Source organism: Orbicella faveolata, unplaced genomic scaffold (assembly GCF_042242905.1).
Source record: "Orbicella faveolata isolate gen_17 unplaced genomic scaffold, um_ofav_v1 contig_1, whole genome shotgun sequence".
Classification (NCBI taxonomy): Eukaryota; Metazoa; Cnidaria; class Anthozoa; order Scleractinia; family Merulinidae; genus Orbicella; species Orbicella faveolata.
This window is the reverse complement of record NW_028301536.1, coordinates 8,746,979-8,772,620: the sequence shown is the minus strand read 5'-3', so window position 1 is coordinate 8,772,620 and position 25,642 is coordinate 8,746,979. Positions and strand designations below refer to the sequence as shown.

Sequence of the window (25,642 nt, the reverse complement as noted above, 5' to 3'; positions counted from 1 at the left end):
TGATGTTAGGCATGTAAATAAACAAACATATCTTTAAGCTCTCTTCTTGCCCCTCCCCTTTATAGTTATAAATGGTCCCGGAAAGGCAACCGCTGTTTGTGCGAAAGCTCGTAAGGGCAACTTTAGTCAAATCTTTGGAACGGGGGCCATTATCTGTTTAGCAGCCTTTGCCTTTCTCTTCCGACATTCACAGCACTCTCTTTCCCAGTCACGAATCTCCTCTCTCTAACTTGCATGATCCAGAATCTGGAGGATAGCAAAGACAATGTGTGAGTGGTTCCCACCGCATGGTTACTTCTTTTGTGATAGAACTTCACAATAAGTCTGGTCACCCCACTCTTCCTCGGCAGAATGACTGGATATCAGCATCGAAAGGCAGGTAGTCCACATAGCGCAGTCTTCCATCCTGATTGAAGCAGACCATCTTCACATAGGACGGGGTTGAAACTTAGCAACTTGCTGTTTTGCAGAACAGGCTTGAAATTGGCCAATGCCTTGTATTCTTCTTGACAGGCTTCTTGTTGCACCTCTTTGATGATGTCAGTCTCTGGATCTGAGATCTGTTGACTGGCAATTTCTCCAGAACTCCTCTCTTCTGGCGGCATTACGCAGTTCATGAATCGATGTATCCATGCTCTAACTCTCAATAATCTAGTCCAGCTTGAATATCTGCTGGGGTGTAAATGCCAAGTCACTTGTGGGGCCAGCACAAACACTACTGATTCTTTGTCTGGCACATCCAATGTTGTCCTCTCTTTCTTACAGACCTCTAGTGTTGCTTCAGGAGTTACATCAATCTCTGGTTTTGCCCATGTGTCTTCTGGCATGCTCAGGAACTTCGGACCCTTCCACCGGTATCTGGTCGTTTTGCCAACGAGTTGTTTCGCCAACGTCTCGTTCACCAGCATCTTAGATCAATTCGCCAACGTCTAAATAAAAGTTTACCTTCACTTGTGTGTGTTGTCATTTATTTCATTCCCTCACCTAGAATTATTTTCCTGCGTGTGCATGCATGAGCACCTCATTATTTACGATGGCAGTTCTCTTGCAGTATTGTGTGCTTAGCTGATTTGTCTGTGACTGGATTCTTAATCAACAAGAAAGCTGCTTTGACCTCTTTTCTTTATCGTATAATCATTTGATGTCTTATCAAACGCGAAACATACCAAAGCCGGATAGTGTGTAATATCCTATCCAAAACTGGCAGTGACTTAAGGTGGCTTACTACAGTTTTGATGGATTTTAACAGCTTGGCTTCTAACTCTTTAGGAAAATGTTCTAAGATGTTTTTCCTTTCTCTATTTACTGTTTAGTTTAGTCTTTTACCATTCTATGTGAAACTTGAACAATTTTATGTCAACAAATGGCCAAAATGAATGACCGACTACCTAAGAGAGACTGGGCACTAGTAGGTTAAATCAAGTTTTTCTCAAAATCCACCTATATAACGCCACCTCAAAATTTCAGGAATAGGAAAATTGGCTCTGATTTAATATTCATGCAAAGTAAAATAGAAATCTGTAAGACAGATTTTCGCAAACTAAAAAAATGTGAAATCAAAAATAGTTCAAAATCTGTCTTACAGATTTTTTAAAAATTTTGGCTCTAAATGTGATTCACCCCTACAAATCAACTGTGAAAATTTCATCATGGGTTGTACAGTAGGTTTTCGAGCAATCCTCATTCAAAGACTGGCTTTTACAACCTTGGACGAGAATTGAATTGCGTATGTTCTTTATTTAAGCGTGCACTCATGTGATGCCATGTATCGCATACGAGAAAGCAAGAGTAATTTAGAGATCTTTTACCAGTTGTTTATCGAGTTTTTCTGTTATTATTTTTTGGCCCTAGGCTTGAACACACATTTGAACAGAGTTTGAAACTATTGCCACGTATACCAAAGTGATTTAACGTCTTTCAAGTGCTGAAGTGGTTTTCATTTCTTCTTAGGATTACTTGCGTCATTTGTCCAAGCGCGATAAAATACTGACGTCTGGCAAGCAATTGAAGCACGGGCTAATAGTCTCTGAAAAACTGTAGTAAGCCACCTTAATTAACCGCGCGGCCATGGGCCGAGCGCGGTTCGTGGTTTACCCGTGGTTTTTTTTCGCAGTTTTGTCTGCGACCAGACCCAAGCTTCCACTCGGCCAAATTTTGAGTCACACAACCTGTGATGTTTACTCGCCAAAAGCTGTTGAAACATTAATAAATCTCATCCGATAGTGACTTTCGCGGGAAAAAATTAAAAACCCAGCGTTTGTCAAAAATTATATTTTTTCAGCAGAAATTTAGCTCGGAACATATACATATTTATATTCCTTTGAATCGTCGATGAAATGACCTTTTCCGGATATTTTTTCCTTCGGGGTCAACAAAAACCTCTGATTACAAAATCACGCCGAACCCACACGTTTCAAAACCCTGACTTTGAAGCGATATAACACTAGCGTTAATAGCTACCACACATTGGCAGGCGGTAAATCTATTCGTTAACAATCCAGCCTTATCGTGTTAAAATTTCAGCGAAATTGAACAAAACCAGAATTAATTCGCATTTTTTTGTGACCTCACTCCCCAGACTTGACCTAACAAAGGAAGCAACAGTTGCCCATAGCAACCAAAAAACACGAACATAACAAAGCCGAACGTTTCGGCCAAAAAGCTCCAGAATTATCGCCTGAGAGCTTAAACTTGAATGGGAACATCTTGTTCGAACTTTTTTCAACTGATTTAGACGAAAGACCAGCCTCGGTGGGCTACAAGAAAGACCAAGAGAAAAACAGAACAAGACAGCAGAACAAGCCGATAACATTTCATCGCACGGCTTTCGGCACGAAAATGAAAATACAGCTTACTTCTGGATAAATTCAGCCTTAGAAGCCAGCAACCGGCCCCAAATTACTTTCTGTATCCTTACAAATGTCCTGACTTCCATCTCCGAAAGATTTTGCCCCAATTTTGAGCAAATAAACATTTCGTCAACGGTGACCGCCATTACGGTGGCTTGCATGCTAAATTAGCTAACTTGACAAAATTCTCCCGTGGGGGGGATATGACGAAAAGAGCTGAAAGATGGCCTATAATTGGTTAATGTTGAGATCATCGAAAGTAACGCCAATTTTCTGTCACGTTTTCAATCTGTGGTCACTGGAGTGACCAAAATCGATACATCGGTCAGGATAGAGTTTTATTATTAAATTATATGACTTGTGTGACTACTTTGCTAGCCCTTTACTCGTGGAAAACACCAATTAAATTTAATCATGACTTTTAAGAAAGAAAGCTGTTGTTAATAGTGTTATTATCGTGTCATTTATATTGTTCATGCCCATACATATCCCGAAGAAAGTTCTACAAAGATTAAGACCATTACGTCATCGGAGATTTGTCAATGGCTACCACTGGTGGTAATGGTGGAATAATGGTGCAATAATACAGTTTGTGTTGATCAAGTGATGTGATGTCTACAGTAAGAAAAGAATCATCAATGACTGCTTTGGAATGTGCACTGCGTTCCGACGGTAGTGCTAAGCAAACAGTTCAATTTTAAAAGCGCGGTTATAAGATCTAACAGATCTTGTTAAAATTTCTTCACCCAAGGATCAGGATTGCATTTCAGACATCATTGAGCAGCCTTTTTTTTAGCACTGGATATCTGACGTTAGCAAATCGACCTAAGAGTTGGTGAACAAGTTGTTGGCGAAACAACTCGTTGGCAAAACAACTGCTATTCCTTCCACCACATCTCGTTTCCTTTTAGCTCAGTCATGCAGAAATTCCTCTGGTTGGCAGGTCAGCAGGGTTCTGGTGTGTGCTAACAATGACGCCACTGAGTAGGACTGCTTGAATCATGTATTTCTCCTATCCGATTTGCTACCAACGGTCTGAAACTGCGACTGGGTATTCATATCCACCACAACATATTCATGCTGTCACTCCAGAATGTGAGTAGGTTCTGGTCAATCTTAAGAACCTTGGCTATGGACAGGGCCAATCTTAATCCCAAAAAAGCTCCCATAAGTTCGAGTCTCAGAAAGCTTGTAGCTGATAGTGGTGCCACTCATGTCTTGGAGGCCACTAGGCTGGTAGATACTGTACCACCCTTGTACTTGTACCTAACATAAGTTGCTGCACCATACGCATCCCCTGATGCATCTGTGAAGGTGTGCAAGGTAACTGTTTCAACATCTGAGTTCAACTGCAGGCAATGAGAGACTTGCACTTCTGACAACTCTGTGAGCTCTTCAAACCACATCCTGGCCTGTCTAGCTTGGCTTTGGTCTAGCGGGTCATCCCAATCTAATCTTGAGGTCCACATCTCTTGCAGTAGAATCTTTGCCCGGATCATGTATGGTGCCAGAAACCCCATAGTGTCAAACAGCATGGCTATCTTACGCAGGAAATTTCGCTTGGTCAACTGGAACTTCTCATCTGACAGATTCACTCTGTAGATGAAAACATCTTCCATAACCAACCACAACACACCAAGCGTCCTCATTGACAGCAAATTTCCTTTGTTTAAGTCCACTTCTGCAGCTCTGTCTTCTTCAGGTATCTTCTTCAGTACTGCTCTGAGTTGGAAGACCACTTTCTGGTATGCATACCTGCAGACCTTCAGGGTGCTGATAGTTCCTCATAAAGTTTTACACACTCCTCTTTGCTAGGGGAAGAGTCCATGCTGTCATCCATGTATGTAGACTCCAAGATTGTTTCGGCAGCTTTCAGGTAGTGCTCTTGGTTTTCTCTTGCATGCTTCTGAGAACCAAATTGTGCTTGATAGGGGCACGAGTTAACTCAAAAGACAAGGCTAATGAACTGATAAACATCTGGAGATCTTGACTGATCTACGTCCCTCCAGAAGAAACAATGGAATAGTCTACTTGAGGGTGATATCCAAATTCTACGATACATCTCTGCAATGTCACATACTAGGGCTACTGGAAACCATGGAAAACGTAGTAGTACATCAAAGATATCCCTTTGGAGTTTTGGTCCTTGGCAGATGCCGCCATTCAATGGCAGTCCATCCAATTTTGCAGAGGCATCGAAAACCACCCCAGTCTTTGTAGTTGTCTTTTCAGGTCTTACAATTGCGAAGTGTGGAAGATACCAGGCCTTCACTTCTGTCTTAGAGGGTGTCACTTTAGAAACATAGCCCTTCTGTACATGTATGTACTTGCTGATGATGTCTGAATACGACCCCGCTAGCTGAGGATTCTTCAGAAGTCTCTTTTCAGTGCTGATCAACCAGTTCACTGCCATCTCATACTTGTTTGGTAACTCGTGGGCATTTGGTTTCCATGGCATGTCTACTTCATATCTTTCCCCTTTGAACTGCACTGAGCTCTCAAATGCTTTTTCGCTTCAGCTTCCTCTTTTTTCAACAGTTCTCTTTCTGTGATTGACCCAGATGAGTCGACCTCCCAAAACTTCTGCAATACGGAACTTGATTATTTCTCTTGATTATGAACGAAATGGGCCATGTTGAAATTTGTCTGCTGCACGCTATCCTCTCTCAGCTCAGGTGAACCAATACACGTCCCACCTAAACGTGTCAGTCGAGCCACCGGCTCCCCAGGTTGGCCACAGTCATTTCCAATGGAAAAGTGCAATTCAGCATAGTCTATGCCAATCAACATGTCAATGATTGTCCGAGGGCCAGGATTGGGCAAGTTAACACCTTGCAGGTGCTTCCACTTTCCCGATTGCCCTTTCCAGTTAACTGGTCTCATATTCCCAGTCACCGGTATTGCTGTAAATGATGAAATTCTTCCACGAGTCTTGCCATCAATACTCTGCAGGTCAAACTCCACTGGCATGGTTTCAAAGGAAACTTCCTCACCATTTAGCACATTAACTGTGATCCGTTGGGTACTTCCTTCCAATCCTAGCTCAGCAGCCACATCACCATGTATGTAGGTCTTTGTGCTTCCGTCATCAAGTAAAGCATTTATGATCATTCTTTGCTCCCCATTCTTCACCACTACCCGTACTGTACGCAAGGCGAGGTACTTTGCTGGCTCTGGAGCTGTTGTGGTTGCCATGGTTGTTGTCAAGGAGTGTTTAGGAAGGGTACTTCGCTCCCGCTCTGTGCCAGAGCTGCATGCATTGTTTTCACTAGCTCCCGTGTCCAAGGGTAGGCTCCTCTCTGGCTCTATCACTTGTAACTTGCTAGCACTTCCACCATTTACAAACTGATCTCCATGCATACCTGATTGTGCATTTTCTCACAGCTCTCGATACCACACCGACTATTTTGAGCACATCGCCTTCCGTTGTGACTTCTTCAGAGGCAACGATAACAGAGTCTTAGCTGTTAAGCCTTTTGTTAATGACTCTGCACATCCATTTTCTTAAACTCCTCGCAGCTTAACACTAGATGATCTTTCTTACAAAGTGGGCAATTTGTGCTGACAGGCTTTCCTGAACTGCTTGTCTGACCAAAGAATGTGTGTAAGCTATCTCTTCACTTTCCTGTCAGCCCACTTAGTGTCTCTGCCGCAACAGTCTGGAATTCAGCTTCTTGCATGATCCACTCACAAAGTGCCCAACACATTCCACTTTTTTCTGCTCAAACAACCATCTGTTGTAATTAGCAAGCATGGTACTGGTCATTGTTTTTTTTGTACTTTCATGTACAAGGACCCATTGCCAAGTTCCTCTTTTCTTCTGGCCTCCTTTAGATTTATGACAATCACATCCAGTAAGTCTGCCAACCTGTCTAGGTCCTTGGAGTTTTCAGGACAAATTGGTGGGAACTGGTCCAATTCCTCTAAGTGGAAATTGATCTGATGACGTTGACCACAGAATTTTCTCTCCAATCTGCTCTTGGCCACTTCATAGGCCTCGACCGAATGTTCTAAGCTCTCAACTGCTGTCAACGCTTCTCCAGATAGGTACTTCTTTAGCTGCAACAATTTATACTCTGCAGTGGCTGGTGCTTTTTCAACACAAGCCATCCAGCTCCCATACGACTGCTGTCTCCACTAAATACTGGAATAGAAACCCTTGTCAGTTGTTTCCACATGTCTTTCCCGAGTTCATGTTTCTTCAACAGTCTTCTCTTCCTCTCCTGGCTTAATATCCCTCTTTGTGAGCTTGGAGGCAACAATCCAAGCTCTTTGTCTATGGCACCTTCAAGCTTTCAATATTTCTCTTTGCAATCTCCTTTTGCACGGGCTAATTCCTCCTTCGCCTCTCTAACTTTGGCTTCCATTTCTTTTTGACAACGGGCATATTCTTCCTCCATTTTCTTTTGAGCACGCTTGACAGATTCTTCTTTTTCATGTCATCGCTCCTTGAGCTCGGTCACATCCTGGCAAGCTTTTGTTTCTTGTGAATGCAAATTACATAATTTCCCGGAAAATCCTGACACTTGACTCGATAATTCATCCTTATTGACATCCAAATATTCTTGTATACTCTCTTGGGCCTTACAGAATTCGTTCTCAGTTTCCTCAAGTTCGCGGCTTGTTTTCTCAAGGGCATACCGATCTCTAGCTTCTGAATACAACACAGCCAACAATGTCAAACCTTCAACAACATTATCTTGGGCTTTGTCAAGTTTTTTCCTCAACACTCTTATTTGACAGTTATTCGCCACTCCATCTTCTAATAAATCCGCCAGCTGATTTTTTCATCTTGCGAATAGCGATTTTGACTTGGCTTTCTTGATCTTTGCTCTTCTATTTTATCTGCAATTTTATCGCGGGTATCTTCACCATCATCTGTGCCCTTCGCTCGGTCACGGCACTTCTTCTTCGAATTTGATGGCATTTTCTTGAATTCGGCGAATTTCCCCAACGTGAATCTCGCTCTTCTACCAGTATGGCTCTGAGTTAAACCATTTATTCGAACTTAAAATGAACAGCAATCTCTACGACGAATTATGACTCTAAAAACTAGTAAACAACATCTCCACTTGGTCGCAAAACATCCACTAAGTGTTCAAAGTCCTGTGACCTAAGTATTGGCACTTTTTGAGTACACTATTTAAGAAATAAAAAACATGTACCCCGGAATATATAAATGATTTACTTATCAGAAACTCTGACACATAATAGATCAACCCGTTTTTGTAATATAAACTTAATGTGCCTGCGATTTAAGAGAAGTACTGAAGGGGGTCGAGCGTTTGCTGTGCGAGCCACAAAAGAATGGAACAAATTAAGTGTGGACATCAAACAGAGTACCAGTGTAAAAAATTTTAAGCGCTCCCTTTTTAAAATAATTTTAGATAATCAAATTCTTAGCAAACTATTCCTGTAAATTTTTTTTAAAAAATTTGTAAATAATCACATTTTGTAAATATTTTACAATGTATATAGGCTTAATTATTTTATTTTAATTATTTTTAATATTGTTACGATTGTTACTATTTCTTTCTTTTTCAAATTTTATTTTAGAGGGCCATTAGGTTATCAGTTTTATTACTGTCAAATGTTACCCTTGTAAAATAAAGTCTTACTTACTTACTTACTTACTTTCTATGGAGTTATAGAAACACAAGTGGAAGGTTGGGAGAACGAGAAATGCTCAGTTTCCACAGCTTTTTCGACTGAATTCTCCCAAACTTTCATGAGTGTTTCTATAACTCGATAGAAACATGGAGAACATGTTTTCTATTTCTTTTAGAAAACACCACAATGAAAAAAAGGAAAAAAACTTGTTAACTTTGATCATCAAAGTGTAAATTCTCTTTGCTCGCGCCATCAATACGTCAACAGCTATTGCTAGTTCTGAGTTTCTATCGAGTTATAGAAAAACCATTTTTAACCAATCCGTGCACCTATTGTTTTTAGGACTTTTCTAAAACAAAATGTGCTTCTCATCAGTTAGCATGACTACAGTTAAATGTGGATTTAAAGACTGCCATCCTACTGTTGTACGATTAGCGTTTTAGTGAAAGCCATTTAGTTCTGTTACTGTATTTAGAAAGTAAAAACCCAACTGGGTATCCATGAAGCCTGAGGCACTTCCAGAATTTCTCGCATTTTGCTAAAGGCTCTAAAAGTGGAGCTATTTCTAGTATAGCACATAAGCGCACCTCTAATGAAGGCCCTCTTGTTGCTCGCGGGATGAAACGACTCAAAGGGAATGTACAGATACTTATTTAGTGGCTTTTGATGGGAAGAAAAGTGCAGAGTGCTAAAATTAGCATCAAGAAATAAATCGAGAAACGAAATACTACTTTCATCAATAACATAGTACGTAAGTTTGATATGATCATTCTTGCTATAGAGACAACTAGGAAACTCTAATAGGATTTCTTTGGGACTCTTCCAGACAAAAGATATATCTTTTTCTAATTTAACTTTTCAATATTTTTAAACTGTTTTTTATATTTTGGGGGCCATACGGTTAGCGCTAATCACATGGCCCCCAAAATATAACATCACACAATAACATGTGCATTAAGGCGTTTCTTGTAATGTCCGTTTACAGTGTGTTTCAGCAAGTATTCACTTCCATGGGAAGTTAACCTTAGGTAACTTAAATCATTCCCTCAAGAAGTCTCAGACAGAGACGAAGCGCATCAGAAATAAACGAAAAAGCTTAAACTACAAGACGTCTTCCTTTGGGCTGCTCACTAGCCTTCGTTAAAAAATTAAAAGATTAAAAGAAAAATTAAGAGATTCCAATAACTTTCCAAGCAGATGGGCTTAGAGGGTAGATCATAGCCTGCGAACAGGCTCCTGGCGAGAGCGGAAAAAAATTTCGGCAAGTGCAAAACAGAAGAATTCAAAGAGCAAAGCAATCGGGGTGGGGACAGGGGAGCCTGTAGACTTTGCTTTTGATGTGCCTATCTGCCCTTGGTGATAAGCCTGTAACAAATCAGTCAATGAAGTAATTAGACCTGTCAAGAGGCTACATTTTCGGTACTTGCAAACAGTTCTAATTGAGCTAATCAAAAAGCCGGGCCGGGCGTCATAATATAGAGTGCAAGTAAGCAACATGTTCACGGAATATTTCAAACTTAACTTTGTCCCTCCAAAGCCAATACTTAGAGAGCTTAAAACATATTTTGCAATACTGAAATGAGCCTAAAGAGATTATAAGCACATGATAGAGGTGTCAAACTCTGCAAAGCGACAAGCAGATAACAGCGGAAAATCCAGAAACCATGGCTTTGACCTCTAAAAAAATTGCTATAGCACCAGCAAACAGCTCCACTCCACTAGCGTCTACATAAAATTCCTGCTCATAACAGAGCATAAAGTACCCTTCAGAATCACTTGTGAAATAACAAGAGGTTGAGAGACCGAAACTTAAAAGAGAACAGCAAATGCACTATTGTAACAAACCGTTGGAGTCATGTAATTTTACAAAGATCTGACAAATATTCATCTCAAAGATGTCAACAATCAGCGATTTAACCAATCATATCATGATACCAGGAGCTGGTATCATAGAAAGGCAGCATCAATAGAATGTCTACAGGCTCCCTCGCTTTGTTCGGGCTAACCAGGAGCCTGTTCGCAGGCTAGGTAGATAGTTGAGCGTAGAGAGTAGAGCGTAGATGGGCTTAGAGGGTAGATGGAGATCATAGAGCGTAGAGCGGGTAGCTGGTAGAATGTAGAGAGTAGAGTGTAGATGGGCTTAGAGGGTAGATGGTAGATGGTAGAGCATAGAGCGACTAGTTGGTAGAACATAGAGAGTAGAGTGTAGATGGTAGAACGTAGAACGTAGAGCGTAGAGCATAGATCGAAGAGATTAGCTGGTAGAACGTAGAGCATTCAAATGTTCGAATGTTGTTTATAGTGGTCAGTGCGCTTAGTTACACCTAGCTAGTTCACAGGCCTGCCACTTTAAATGAAAGAAACAAATATATCAACTGAACGTAATAGGCTTAAAAATCCCAACGGGCAGGAAGCAGACCAGTTGGCTATTTGTGTATGAGCGTAGATGGACTCAGAGGGTAGATGGTTTGAAGTCAAATGTCATGAAATAGGCAGGTAACCATAGTAACAATACACAACTATGGTAAAAGCTATGAAGTAGGAGGTAATGTATCTTTCCAACACATTGGAGGAGACTGTTGACAAAAGCGTAGAGTCATAGAGTTCTACAAAAATTTCTACGTCAAATTGAGCTTCATAAAACGGGCGCCAGTTGCTTAAAAAGGGAATGGAGCATGGAAAAGTAAACTTTTAGCACCCCTAATTATGGTTTGACTTTGTTGCAAAGCAAGCAATAGTATTTTAATCAAAGCCAGGCAGCATCATACTAAGAGTTTGGTTTCCCTAGGAAAGGCTTTCAAAGTCACAGACATGTATTCTGTTAGGCTCTTTACTGGATACGGGTGATGACAGATTTGGTTTGGAAATATCTTCACATAGGGAGGGGAGGATGAGAGTGGAATGTGTGAGGGAAGAGGTCAGTGGGATGGAAAGGATACATGTACAGGTCTGGAATAAAATGTGTTAAAACGTTTTATTATATAGACACGAGTGTTTTACTGTAAAATACACCACTCATAATATTCATACGAAACCACATCTGGGACTCAGGTGGTGTATATTCTGTATCCTCACTAGTGAAGATATCAATGATTTCACTGATATCAAGGTTGTCTGTTAAATTGTACTTAAATTCGTTGGTGTATGATTGAAACATCTTCGGGTCTTCCTCGAAAGTCTTCGGCATTCTTTGGGGATCTTAGGAAATCTTCAGAAATCTTCGGAAAATTTTGAAAAATGTTTGGCAACGTTTGTGTGACCTTCTGACAAGTTTGGAGAATTTTTGGAAATGTTCAGAAACTGGTCAGAAATCTTCGGAAAATCGTCAAAACCACTGTGATCAGTATGTCTATATAATGGAAAGAACATGACACGTTGGCTCAAAGATATGAATTTTATGTTCGAGTGGCAAGAACACTCTAACATGGAATATCGTAAGAATATCACAAGAATATCTCACTCATCCGCTGCACTCATTCGTGAGATATTCTTGCCACTTGAACATAAAATTCTTATCCTCTCGCCACCCTGTAATATCCTCTCTATATTTTTAACATTAAACAGCCAAACAGCCCTGGTCAAGGAAGTACAATAATATTTCTATTACAAAGACTCCCATGCAGATTCCAATCCCTGAACTACAGCTGTATGTTTGCTAGCCATAACATTTCAACAGATATTTCAAAATCAATGCTACAGCAGTTGTTGTAGCTTGTGCTTGACAGATAGCACTGTAGTTCTAATTGAGACTTGCATGTATTTGTGTATATTCTCTTGCCAATCTGTAAAGGTAAGGTAAAGTCTGCATACTAGCCAAGTGGCCCATCAGCTGGCTGGAACTTAAATCGCAGTTTCTGTAGCATGAAGTGACTAGGAGTATTTCTACTTGATCCCTCCTGGATGGAATGTTAGTCTATCACAGGGTTGCCCCCAGCACTAAATTAGCCAGAACCCATTATACACCTGGGTGGAAAGAAGTGCTGTGTGAGGCGCTGTGAGAGGCACTGTGTGAGGCGCTGTGAGAGGTGCTGTGTGAGGTGCTGTGAATGTCTTGCCCAAAAACACAACACAATTTCCCCGGCCAGGGCTCAAACCCAAGCTGCTTGATCCTGATTCCAGTGCACTAATCTTTTTTCCCTTTTCTACAATTAAATATATTGTAACCAAGATATCATTGTATACGTAAAATTGTTGCTTTGTAGTTTTAAATTATGTCAATCATGCGCTACTACATGTAATTTTGTACTTTGCATTGTCTTTTTGAAGTTGCTAAATAAATATCATGAAAAAAAAGAATACATGTTCAAGTCAATTAGAAAAGAGAGATGAATCCAGTCTAGAAGGGATCCAGCTGTAATTTGATTTCATCTTGTTTTAGTGTACTTAACTTGGATAGTCATTTCCCCCTGTGGCAAAGAGGTAAAAACAACATATGGTGAGTAATATTGAGCTTTATTATATAAACACCAGTGAAATACCAGGATTTTTCCTTTTACTAAAAAATCATATCTTCATCGCGCGCAGTGAAGGTACTATTTTTATTTTTCAGACTGTGAAGATATCATTCCTTTTTTATAACATTTTTCTTTTGTCCCTTTAACTACACTTAAATTTGTTGATGTATGATGGAAACATCTTCGGATCTTCATAAATCATCTTCGGCAATCTTTGGAAAATGTTCAGAAATGTTCGGAAAATGCTTGGAAGCATTCGTCTGGCCTTTGGAACAATTTTGGAAAATCTTCGAAAATCTTCGGAAAGTTGACGGAAATCTTCACAGAATTGTCAAAAACATCATTAGTATGTTTATGTAATAAACAGAATATTACATGCCTGCTTTTGGATACAAATTTTATCCTCAAGTGTTTAACTCAAGATCTCACAAGTGAGTGCAGCGAATGAGTGAGATATCTAGTTGAACACTCGAAGATAAAATTTGTATCCACAAACGGGCATGTAATATCCTCTATGTATTTTGCTTGCTTCTGCTTTGTTAAATCTTGGTATGGATAGTATACTACTTTATTGCAGTTCAGCCTAACAAGTCAAACAAAACTGTGCTCAGTTTAATGATAAGTGGTTGAGAGCCATGATTAATGAGATCACAGGTCATAAAAATGACATGACCTGTAATACAATTCAAGGCAAGTATTGGATAACTTGAAAAATTGTTAACTAAGACTTAAAATCATAGAGTTGCAAAATGTAAAATAGGATATTTAGGATGAAATTTTTGAGCAGATCTTTGGTTTCAAGCAGGAAAAAAGGATCTTTAGTTAGGAATTGTAGGGCTGTATGCATGTCCGCCCTTTGTCAAATTTTAAGTTGTATTTTGCATTTTTCGCTCTGAATTGCTAGAAAAAAGCTCAAAATAAGTTTCTGCTCCACAACAAAGCAAAAAAACTTTGTCTTCAAGTTTTGAAAGCAATAATTTTGGAGTGTAACTAATGTGCGAGCCTGCAAGCCAGAGCCTCAAGCCGTGAGTCACAAGCCTATTTTTGCAAGCCACTGCATATTTTTTTCTGTTTTTTTTTTTGAGTTTTTAATTTAACGTTAACATTTACTCAGTAAATGCCACACTTGGCAGAAGAAACACAAGTTTTCAATTTTCTTTCATTCGTGAAATTCCACACAAGTAGTTTTCCATCTGTATCAAAACAGAATTTGAAGGTCAGTTTATAGTTTCAGATATGAATGAAATTTTGAGTTTCCCTTGCAAATTTTGTATCAAAATGTTGATTACTGTAAATCCTTGAATTAGTGCCTGGGGCGCTTATTTCAAATTTAGGAAAAGAAGCGGGGCGCTTATTCGAGGGGATGCTTATTTAATTTTTCCCCAATCGTGGCCTGGCATAATCATTTTTTTAATACATCATCTTCACGTAAACACCAACATAAGCTGTTTATTGACATACAAAGTTGATCCTAAAGTTTAAATCGCGGCACCGTTAGTACTTAACATGTTCAACTTGTTTACTAAACGTGTTCACAAACTGAAACAATTTACAAATCTGATACTACATGACAAAAACTATACATCCTTTGTTGTCTCATTACTCGTCCACAAAATAAGGGGGAGGGGAGGGGGTGCTTATTTTAAATTTTCGGCTGATGGGTGGGGCGCTTATTTGAAGGGGGCACTTATTTGAGGGAGGCACTAATTCGAGGATTTACAGTATGTAAAATTGACTAATCTGCAAATATACACAGGGAAACGTTCAAGTGAAGCAAATTTTAGGTAATTATCAACATGATATATCAAGAAGCACTGCCACGAAAGATGCATAATGTTTTTTTTGCATCTTGGGAAACCAGATGTTTCATTTTTTTTTTAATAGTTCCCCCGTAAAATCGAAAGACTGGATGACTGCTTATTTCTAGCAATTCAAAAGTTTATAAGTAAAGGTTTTTCAAAACAATTTGAAGTAAAAACTACTGGTAAAAGCATGCAACATTTTGACCAAACTTCTGTCATTACAGAGCTTAAATGTGAAGATAAAAATTTTTGCAAGGATCTTACAAGGAATTTTACCACCTTAAAAAAGTGCAAGAACAAGTTTGACTGTCTCATTTTTGAAATGTTTTTTATTAATGAACCGAGACCAAGTCTCAATGTACAGTCAGACTCAATTCGTGCAAAAGTTTTTAATCATTTTTAATGATGTTATTCTTGCATGCATTTTATTGTTCTTAACACCATTTTTTACATTTACATGCTTTACATACTTTCACTTCTTTGTTTTATATTTATACTCATACAAAAATTTTTATCTTCACATTTAAGCTTGATAATGACCAAAGTTCGGTCGAAACGTTGCGCGTTTATACCGTTAGTTTTTACTTCAGATTAATTCAAAACGTTGGGGATAAAACCCATTCACTCGGCCCAGTAAAAGTCAGTACAAAAGTACTGCGCTGAAAAAATCATAACTCCTTGCAAACTAATTTAAGATTCAGCAGAAGTTTCCTCTGTACCAAACTTGTGAGCTGGGTACACCTTAACTCGCACACTCACAACTCACTTGTACTCAACAAATCCTTGTTTAGTTCTCTTCCAGTGTTACAATGCGTCCTATTTTTTGTGTCCTTTCGATATGCATGTAAACCTATTTCACAATCTCTTGTGTCTCCTATTACAGTGTTTACGAATCTTGTGATCCTAGCTGTCAGCTTATGAAATGTCACACTGTCACGACACTTCTGTTTACCTCGCTCACAGCTACCAAAAAGCAAGACGGGAAAAATGATGTCCCTCCTATAATATCTGCTTAATTGGTAGAAATAAAAAAAAGAGAGGAAAACTTTTCATGACCTCACTTGCCATGCTACAGTGCACCAACACATGAAGACTGTGGGTGTTTTCCATTATGCCAAAGGTTCCTGAAATTTCGGTTGGAAGTCAAATGGAGAGGTCCATTTAGGTTAGTTCTGACAGGAACATTCGGGATTGCCTCTGGAGGTGGTCCACTTATTTCGGTCTGACCGGTCTGACCGAAATTTGCCGTTCCATTTTCGACAAACCAGTTCACTGCCCTGCTTCTCTTCAATTATGTAAGGAATTCGGAAAAGGAATAAAAAAAATGGTAAGGGTCTGATTCCTCTTGGTTGGCCCGGTTTGATCAGAAAATGTTGTTCCATTTTCCTCAGGTATTGGCATAATGAAGCACCCCACATGTAATAAATATTATATTAAAGCATTATGCCTGCTTTTGGATTTTTTGGGAGGAATCTTTTGAGACTTGCAAAAAGAGACTCGCAGCTCGAGGCTTGGGCTCGCAGGCTCCCAGAATGTTGATTTCAACAGGCAATCTTAAAGGCTCTTTTTTTCACTTAAGAAACAGTTAAATGTTGATTTCACGAGCATGCGTGACCGCAGAGATGCTAATTTCATTTAGAAAACAGCTCAATGTTGATTTCACATCAACGGAAAGCTCAAAGATGTTGATTTCACTCAAAACCACTAACATCTTGATGATTTCAGGTCAACAGGCCACCTCAAAGACGCTTTTTTCACTTAAGTAACAGTTAAGAGCGAATGTTCCCAATGGTGAAACATATCACGGCAACAGCCAAAAAATAAATTCTGCCCATATTCTCAGGTTAGGTAGGCCTTAGGGTGAAACAAATCATGACATACTTCGTTTGGCTGAATGTCGATTTATTTACAAGAAAATTGATAATAACCAAATTCTGTCAAAATGCCACTTTTGAAGCTCAAAATTTAAGACAAATCTTGAAGCTTCACGTCACAAAATCAAACAACCTAGACTGATAAAAACTATCAAATCTTGAAAACCAACATCAAAACATTTGTTGACAGCAATTTCAGCAATTCTTATTTATTTATTTACAAAATCTAATTAAATTTATCTGACCTACTTTTAACTAGACTGAAAATAGGTCAAAAGAAATGCATTATTTGACTATGTGCTACATGAAATAATTGACTGAAAATATGGCTTTTGGAAGGTAGTTCTTTTCAATCTCCAAAGGATTTTTTGGGGAAATGATTTGGAGTGATTTAATCACATTTCAAAGTTGGATAAAATGTGCCGATTCAACAGTGCCATTAATTGGCCGGAAAGGTACAGTCACATACACACGCAAACTCAATTGTTTCGCATTTGAAGTTCAATGTACAATTTATTTAATATAACATCCGCTTACCTTCATGTCGCTGTATCAAAAAGAGGGCTGCAGTCCTGAAATTGTTGCATTGTTCACATAAAAGCAAGATAACTTGGCAGAACAGTGCAGCGCCACCTCCTGATCATGAGTTGTTTACAAAGCGTATTTCAGGGGGTTTCTCATTCTATGTTCTCATCTCATTGAAAATGAGGCTGTTATCACTCCATGTAAGATAACGTTGTTTAAATATAAGTCTTGAACCGAACAGCAGATGAGATGCAGGAAAAACAGTCATTTTTTAAAGGACATCTGTTTCTCGTCTGGTGAAATAGCGCAAATTAATTCAAAACGAGGTGAACTGAAATCGACATCTGTGGCAAAGTAACTTTAAAAGGGAGGTAGGGGGATTGTGTTCATGTTTCTTAACCAAATTTTAACAAAATTCATGTGCCACTTATACTTTTAGCTCCTTTTAACCATTCTTTTTCCTAAATTCATGAATCACATATGTCTTTTAGTTGGTTTTCACCTGTCACACAAATGTTTGCCTTCATCACGTGTCACGCATAAACCCTTGGACTGTGAACTTATCAGTCCGTTACTGTGTCAAAACTGAGTTTTGTTCAAAAATATATTCACTTTCATTTCCATTTTTGCAAGGCTAAAAGTTTTAGTAGTTCCCACCTTACAATCCTGGTGACAAGATTTAGTATTGGGACAGTTCACGGCCTTCCCCCCTCCCCCCTGTCAATGTTGATAAAAATCTTGAAGAAAAGAAAACCTTGACAATGGCTTCAGAACAGCCACATTTCAGGAAATGTTCGCCTCGTAGAACAGCTAGTATTCTCCGAGTAAAGAGACGATAAGATAGATATTCACGTCTTATTCCAATAATAACGATTTTGCAGCAATCACATTCAGTTCCAACACAACTGTCTAACTACTTTTTATTGTCCCTTTTTCCTTTCTTTAACACATCCAATCTAATCTTCAAAATAGCTTCCTTTTCTTTCAACATTGCTAGGGGGGAGGGGGTCAATTACACTTGCTTCTATGCATCTTTTTCTCTAAAATGTCAAGGATGTAGTTGAAATCATGGGTTTTAGCATGCCAAAGAGAAGGTGTCCCAACAACTTATGGCCAGGATTGTAGCTCTACAGATATTTATTTTTATATTACTTCTTCTCCAGAGGCTACACCCTTGTAAAGGGAATTCTCAGGGAGACTGCGGCCCAGTTAGCACATGGTCATATTCATATTTATCTTTCCCTACCAGCAGTCTAAAATGGTTTTCGGTAATAAAACCAGTTGTTCGTATCACAAACTCAAGATACTGCTAGAGCAATCACTGAATGATTAATTGACTGATGTTCTGGAATTTTCAGGAATGGTCCATGTTCCTCGTTTTATCGAAGCCTGTCAGTTGTCAATTTATTTCAAATATAGAAGTTTGTTTTGAACTGGCATTTTACTACTTCAATTGTGAATAAATAACTGCGTTTCAGGACACTTTCCAGGAAAATTTGCGTACCATTTGCCCCCCATCCGAAAGTTTCATAACTCTCAGTTATGGAGTTGGTTGCGGTAAATTTTTACCCTGGAGGAATTTTCACAAAGCAAGCAGTAGCCGTCTGCCTCATTTAAACAAGCTGACAGATAATGTGAGTTCCTACATTTCTTTCGAAACCATCAAAGCCAGACAGAGCCCAGAGTAAACAACAGAATTGGATTCAGCGACAGAGGAAGATGGTGATGAAGAAAACAGTGAGAAAAAAAGTGGGCTGTTTTATTGTCCAGAGGAGTTGTATGTCAAGTCCTTCCAGCAATAATCGTCGCTTGAAAAACAGCTAGTGGATTGTGACACGCACAAGTGTGCCCTACAGTGTCAGTACTGGTCAGCGGTACGCTAGTTATAAGCATGCATAGTAGCATCCTCTCTCGGTCCTCATGCTCTCGTGCGCGTCAGGTCGTTCTGTGATCGCTCAGGCTTATTAAAGGTTCCAGTTGTGTAACAAATCGTGTCATCGATTTACCTCTGCTTTATTTACTGACGTGGTGGCAGCATTCTCGAACTTATGCCAAGAAATCGGCGCATTAAACAATAATATCGAGACAAAGCTACTCGTTCCACACAGGTACGTTGATACTTCGAACATTTTCCTTGTTCAAGCACAATTTCATCGTACAACAAATACACAACAACAGTCATGGGAACCACTGCACAGGCTCCGAAACAATGGAGCCTCTCGAAGAATGAGACAATCAACAGCTTCGAGAATTGGAGGCAAAATCTGGTTTATACTTTGTCACTCAACACTAACTTCGCTCCATTTCTCACTGACAGCACCACTTGGGCAAAGAAGACTAGGGCCCAGCCCCTACGTGGTTTCACTGATGACGGAGAAACAGTACTGCTCTCCAGACGTAAAACAGCTCGTCAGAAAGTTAATTTTTGGGAACTAATGTTCGGGCAGATAGCCAACTATTGCCCTGTTATATCGAGGAACACTGTATTAAAGAATTCTACTTCCATTCAGTCTGTTTGGAACATGATACGCGAGCATTTTGGCTTCCAAATCACAGGAGCTCACTTCCTGGATTTTGCAAACCTACATCTGGAAGCTGACAAACACCCTGAAGACCTCTTCCAGAGACTAATGGCCTTTGTGGAGGACACTTTACTCCATGCTTACAGCCTTTCCCACCATGGTGATCTCACCACTGAAGACAAGGAACTAACTCCTACACTGGAAAATTTCATCGTACTGACCTGGCTCAGATTAATACACCCTGAGTCGCCTAAGCTAGTGAAACAAAGATATGGAACCGAATTACGATCACGAACTCTAGCATCCATAAAGCCAGAAATATCTCAGGCCCTCACATCCCTATTTGATGAGATACGCACTGCCAATGACACTAAGATCATGCCCACTGCTTTCAGTGGTTATCGCAAACCCATTGGCAACAGATCTCAGTACAAGGTGAGCACATGACCCAACTGTCCGTCTTGGCTGCTACGTGACCCCCAGTTCTCAATCCATCCACCAAGCAGATGGCTCATCTCCCCTACACGTGGTGGGTGAAACATGCTTATCATTCACCCGTGAAGACCGGATATTTACCTTTGAAGGCCTTGTCGTTGAAAACCTCGATGTAGATGTACTGGCTGGGACCCCCTTCATGGAAAGTAATGATATCGCAGTACGCCCAGCCAAGCACCAAGTAATCCTTGGAGACGGGTCCATCCACAACTATGGGTCACACCAACCTGCAGCAGTCAGCTCTGCGGCACATCGTGCCATAGTGCTACACTCGCCTTCCTCGTCCACAACTATCTGGCCCGGAGAATTCCTTGAAGTTGATTTACCGAGTGATGCACCTCGCGACTCTGTGTATGCACTGGAACCGCAGACCAATGCGCCCAGCATAAGACAGCTAACAGCTTCCCAACTGTGGCCAACCCCGGCCATCATCTCCAACGTCACAGGAAAGATACGCATCCCCAACCTCTCTCCCCAGCCACATTTCCTCAAGAGAAATGAGCACTTCTGTCAGGTACGTGCTGTGTATGCACCGGAAGCCCGCGATAACAACTCACAGCTGCAAGCTGCAACCCAGACTACCTATACTTCAGGCCAGCACGAAACACTCCGGAAACGTGTGTCTTGATCCAGCAAACTTACTTACTCGTTATATCAGAGCCAAATTTACCTCACTCCTGGATGAGTACGACCACGTCTGCGACCCAAACATCAAAGGCTACAATGGCTCAGTAGGTCCATTTGAAGCAAGGGTAAACATGGGTCCTGTGGAACCCCCCGAACAGAAAGGCCAGCTGCCGCAGTATGCCCATCACCAGCTAATGGAGCTGCAACAGAAATTTGGCAAACTAGAAGCATTGGGTGTCTTTAGACGTCCCGAAGACCTTAACGTTGCAGTTGAGTACCTAAACCTGTCTTTCCTCATCAAGAAAGCCAACAGTGGTTACCGCTTAGTCACCACATTTGCTGACGTCGGTCACTACAGGAAGCCTGAGCCCTCTCTTATGCCCGATGTCGACTCCACCCTACGTCTTATTGCCCAGTGGAAACACATCGTCGTGACAGACCTGACCAGCGCATTCTACCAGATTCCACTCTCATGCGACTCTATGAAATATTGCAGTGTTGCTACACCATTCTGGGCTGTGCGTGTGTATGCGTGGTCTGCCATGGGCATGCTAGGCTCCAAGACGGCCCTCAAAGAGCTCATGAGCCGAGTGCTCGGTGACCTGTTGGAGGAAGGCATCGTTGCTAAAATCACCGACGATCTGTATTGCAGAGGCGACTCCCCGGAAGAACTCCTGCAGAACTGGACAAAAGTTTTGGAAGCCCGCCACAAATGTGATCTCTGCCTTTCTGCATCGAAGACCATCATCAACCCACAATCCACAACAATACTAGGCTGGATTTGGAACTGTGGCACCTTAAGTGCCAGCCCACACCATATCACCGCCCTTGCTTTGTGCCCTGCACCCGACACTGTCGCCCAAATGCAGTCCTTCATTGGAGCTTTCAAGGTGCTCTCCTGGGCCATTCCTGGATGCTCTACACTCCTCGCAACACTTGACGACACTGTCGCTGGCCGTGAATATAACAAAACGATCCAGTGGACAGATGACCTCAGAACATCATTCCGCAATGCCCAGGCAGCCCTATCCACTACCCGCACCATTTCGCTCCGCAGACCTGGCGATCAACTGTGGATTGTGACAGACGGAGCTGTCCGAAAACCTGGAATAGGCACCACCCTATATGTCGTGATGGCAAGCTACGCTTGGCAGGATTTTTCAGCGCCAAACTACGTGGCTCACAGACAGTGTGGCTACCATGTGAGGTGGAAACTTTAGCTATCGCCGTTGCCACCAAGCACTTCAGCCCTTACCTGATACAGTCTCATCATAAGGCCTGCATACTGACCGACAGCAAACCATGCGTACAGGCGTATGAAAAACTTTGCCGAGGAGAGTTCTCCACAAGCGTCCGTGTGTCTACCTTCCTATCTACTGTGAGCTGATATCAGGCCTCTGTAAGACACATATCCGGCTCTGCAATACTGCCTTCAGATTTCTCCAGCTGTAATGCTGCCCTGTGTGAAGATGAAGCCTGCCAGGTCTGCACGTTTACAAAGCTCACCCAAGAATCAGTTGTCAGACACACATCTACTCACGACATACTTAGTGGCGCCAAACACCTCCCATTCACCAGTTGCACCGCCTGGTTGACCACACAGGCCGAATGCCCCGATTTACGACGCACTAGTGCACATCTACAACAAGGAACACATCCTTCAAAAAAGCTAACAAACTCGAGGGATGTTAAGAGGTACCTCAACGTAGCAACCATCGCGAAGGATGGCTTGCTTGTTAAGCGCAACAAGCCTCTCGCACCAACCTGTGAATGCAATATCGTCCCCCGACAAGTACTGAAGGGACTCTTGACCGCTTTACACATCCAACTCAGTCACCCATCCAGTCATCAACTCAAAGCTGTAACCAAGCGCTACCTGTATGCCCTGGACATAGACAAGGGTATTGACCATGTGACTCAAGCTTGCCACCAATGTGCTGCCTTGCACCAAACCCTGAAAATGCGAGAGGAACAGTCATCTTCCCCTCCACCTGATGCCGTTGGTGTATCATTCGCTGCAGATGTTATCAAGTGCTCGAGACAGCTCATACTAGTGTTACGTGAGTGTGACCTCCTTCACATCCACAACTCTACTGGAGGGTGAGCGACACAACACGCTACGTGATGCCCTAATCCGCCTTTGTGTCCAAATGCGTCCACTAGATGGGCCGTCAGCCGTCATACGCACTGACCCCACCTCAGGATTCAAGGCACTAACAGAAGACCTACTACTGAAACAGCACAGAATCACCATAGAGATTGGAAATGCCAAGAATCGTAACAAGAACCCCGTAGCCGAGAGGGCGGTTCAAGAAGTTGAAAACGAGTTACTCCGACATGACCCACCTGGCGGTCCTGTGTCTCCTGTGACCCTGTCAGTAGCGACAGCTACCCTTAACGCATGCATCTGCTCACGTGGCCTTTCTGCTAGGGAGATGTGGACACAGCAAGATCAATTCTCAAACCAGCAGATACCACTGCATGACCAGAACCTCATCGTTCAGCAACACGAACAACGTATTGCCAACCACCATCACAGCGAGAAGGCTAAGGCCCCCATCGCCAAGAACCTCCCAGCTGAGTACATTACCGTTGGTGACTTAGTCTACCTTTACTCCGATCGCGACAAGACTAGAGCATGCAATCGCTATTTAGTTGTAGAGGTAACCGGCTCTTTTTGCAACATCAGAAAGTTTGTCGGCTCTCAGCTTCGAAGCACATCTTACCGCATGAAAACCTCAGATTGCTATTGGGTTCCATCTGAAGTAGCAGACTACCGACCATCGGCAATCAACGATGAAGCAGACTCGTCATCCGATGAAACCCCACCAGCACAGCCAGTGCGTTCCCCACCCTCTCCACCTGTCATACCGAGTGCAATCTCAACACCTGCTACTCAAGAAGTTCCTGATGACAACCTTCCTGCTGGAGGACACGAACCCCGTGAGGACACCCAAACTGATCCTGTTATAGACTCCCCTGCCAGTGACTCTTATACCAGTCCCTCACCCCGCAGATCCACACACGTGCGACGTCATCCAGCACGTTACAATGACTTTGTTCTAGACCCCAACTAACTAACCAAAAACAGTGGCACGAAGAACATTAATAGTTTTTGTTACAAGTTTTCTATCCGTTCCTGTTTGTAATTAACATGTAGCTCTAAGGTTAGCTCGCTACACATTTGTAAAGCTCAAGGGAAGAAGAAAGAAACTCTGCACGACAAGGCAATGATAATTTTTACCGCCAAGCTGGAGCAAGGTGCTGGTGTGGTTCCAGAAGCTGTTGATGGAGATGTCATCTTATCATTGGAGGATTAAGGTCTGGCTCTACGGATGGAATGGGCTCTGAAGTCAGCAACAGGGACAAGAAAGAACCTCATGTTGTGAACATTTTTTATATAATTTATGTTCATTTATTGATGTATGCATGATATTGTAGTCACGTGATCTTTATTGCACCATCAAGTAGCACGACATGTGGGAAGTTCTTGTTATTATTGATTTTTGACATTCAAGTATTAAACATGTTCAGTTGTGTTTACTAAACACGTCTAGTCAGAAAACTTATCTTACTGAAGTGTTTCAAGATGAACACACTGGGCAAAAGGCTGATCCTGCTAACATTTCAAAGGCAGTACAAAGAGCCACACAGAGCAATGGCTCCAGTATCTTTGAAAAGGATGACCTCCTCACACCTCTGCAAATAGCAAGATTTTTGTTCTCGCTTAACAGCAAAAGGAACTTACAGGACTGGCAGTGGTGCAGAAAGACAGTGATGAAGAAAACAGCACTGGCAGAGCATTCATTTCAATGAGAATGAAGGAAGATACGAAGTCAGTCTGCCATGGAAGGAACGTCTTGTTCCTGCTTCAAACAAGTACAAATTGTGTGTTACAAGATTGAGACAGCTGCACTCGTAACTGAAGAAAAACAAGGAACTGTTAAGAGATTATGACAATGTGATCAAGGATCAAGTCAAATCCAGGATTATAGAAGCCGTACCAGAACACAACTACAACCAAGCTCCGATATATTTCTTACCTCATCATGGTGTAATTCGGTCAGACCGGGAAACTTCGAAATCGAGAGTTATATTTGATGGTTGAGCCAAATCCGACAAGTCAACTGCCTCCATTAACGAGTGTTTAGAGAAAGGACCGAACTTAGTGCCAAACCTATTTGATATTGTGGTTAAGTTTTGAGGTTATCCAATTGCTGTAGTAGCTGACATTGAAAAGGCCTTCCACCAAATACAGATCAACCCAGAAGACAGAAGAATGCTGAGGTTTCTGTGGTTCAATGATATTGAGAAAGATTGTCCGCAAATCAAGCAATACCAGTTTCAAAGGCTTGTGTTTGGCTTAACTCCAAGTCCAGCTTTCCTGCCAAGTACCATAAAACACCATCTGTCAAAGTACGAAGAAAAGGAACCAGAAGTAACATCTTTGTTAAGTTCAAGCTTCTATGTTGATGATCTGGCAGGAGTGTTTCACGAGAATGAAACTGTGAACTTGTATGACAAAGCACAGGAAATCATGAAAGATGGAGAATTCTCACTGCATAAGTGGAATTCTGTCAGTCATTCCACGAGAAAATCAAGCAGGATGAAGAAAGAAAAATCTGGTCAGCTATGGAAGCCCCTCCCAAAGAAAGTGAAATTACACAAAATCTCAAGAGAGAAGAGTCATCGAGTGTCAAAGATGGTAAACTGGAAACAGAACATTGGTGAAGACACCTGAGATTTATTGGGATGTAATTTAAGATGAATTTTGTTATGACCTCTCTAAGCTAATTGAGTACGCAGAAGTCCTTCCAGCTACCAAACAATCTGTTTTGAAACTGTCAGCTAAAATCTTTGATCTGATTGGACTGTTAACTCTGT

The 25,642-nt window shown here is 41.3% G+C and overlaps 2 protein-coding genes and 2 pseudogenes across 7 annotated transcripts in view; 2 read left to right on the top strand and 2 right to left on the bottom strand.

Annotated features, from left to right (window-relative positions):
- The window catches only part of LOC110059410 (protein crossbronx homolog), a 95,936-nt gene that overhangs the window by 32,286 nt on the left and 38,008 nt on the right, over positions 1-25,642 (top strand). For all 6 annotated transcript variants that reach the window (XM_089287999.1, XM_089287994.1, XM_089287997.1 and 3 more), the window contains exon 5: positions 12,838-12,894. In XM_089287999.1, coding sequence (XP_089144125.1) covers positions 12,838-12,894 — 57 coding nt within the window. The remainder of the gene's footprint in view (positions 1-12,837; positions 12,895-25,642) is intronic.
- LOC149117944 (uncharacterized) lies at positions 3,766-4,689 on the bottom strand (annotated as a pseudogene).
- Positions 4,795-6,209, bottom strand: LOC149117943 (uncharacterized; annotated as a pseudogene).
- On the top strand, positions 22,909-25,412 carry LOC149117942 (uncharacterized). The gene has a single exon (XM_089288017.1). The coding sequence runs from the start codon at positions 22,909-22,911 to the stop codon at positions 23,833-23,835; it is 927 nt and encodes a 308-aa protein (XP_089144143.1). The 3' UTR covers positions 23,836-25,412.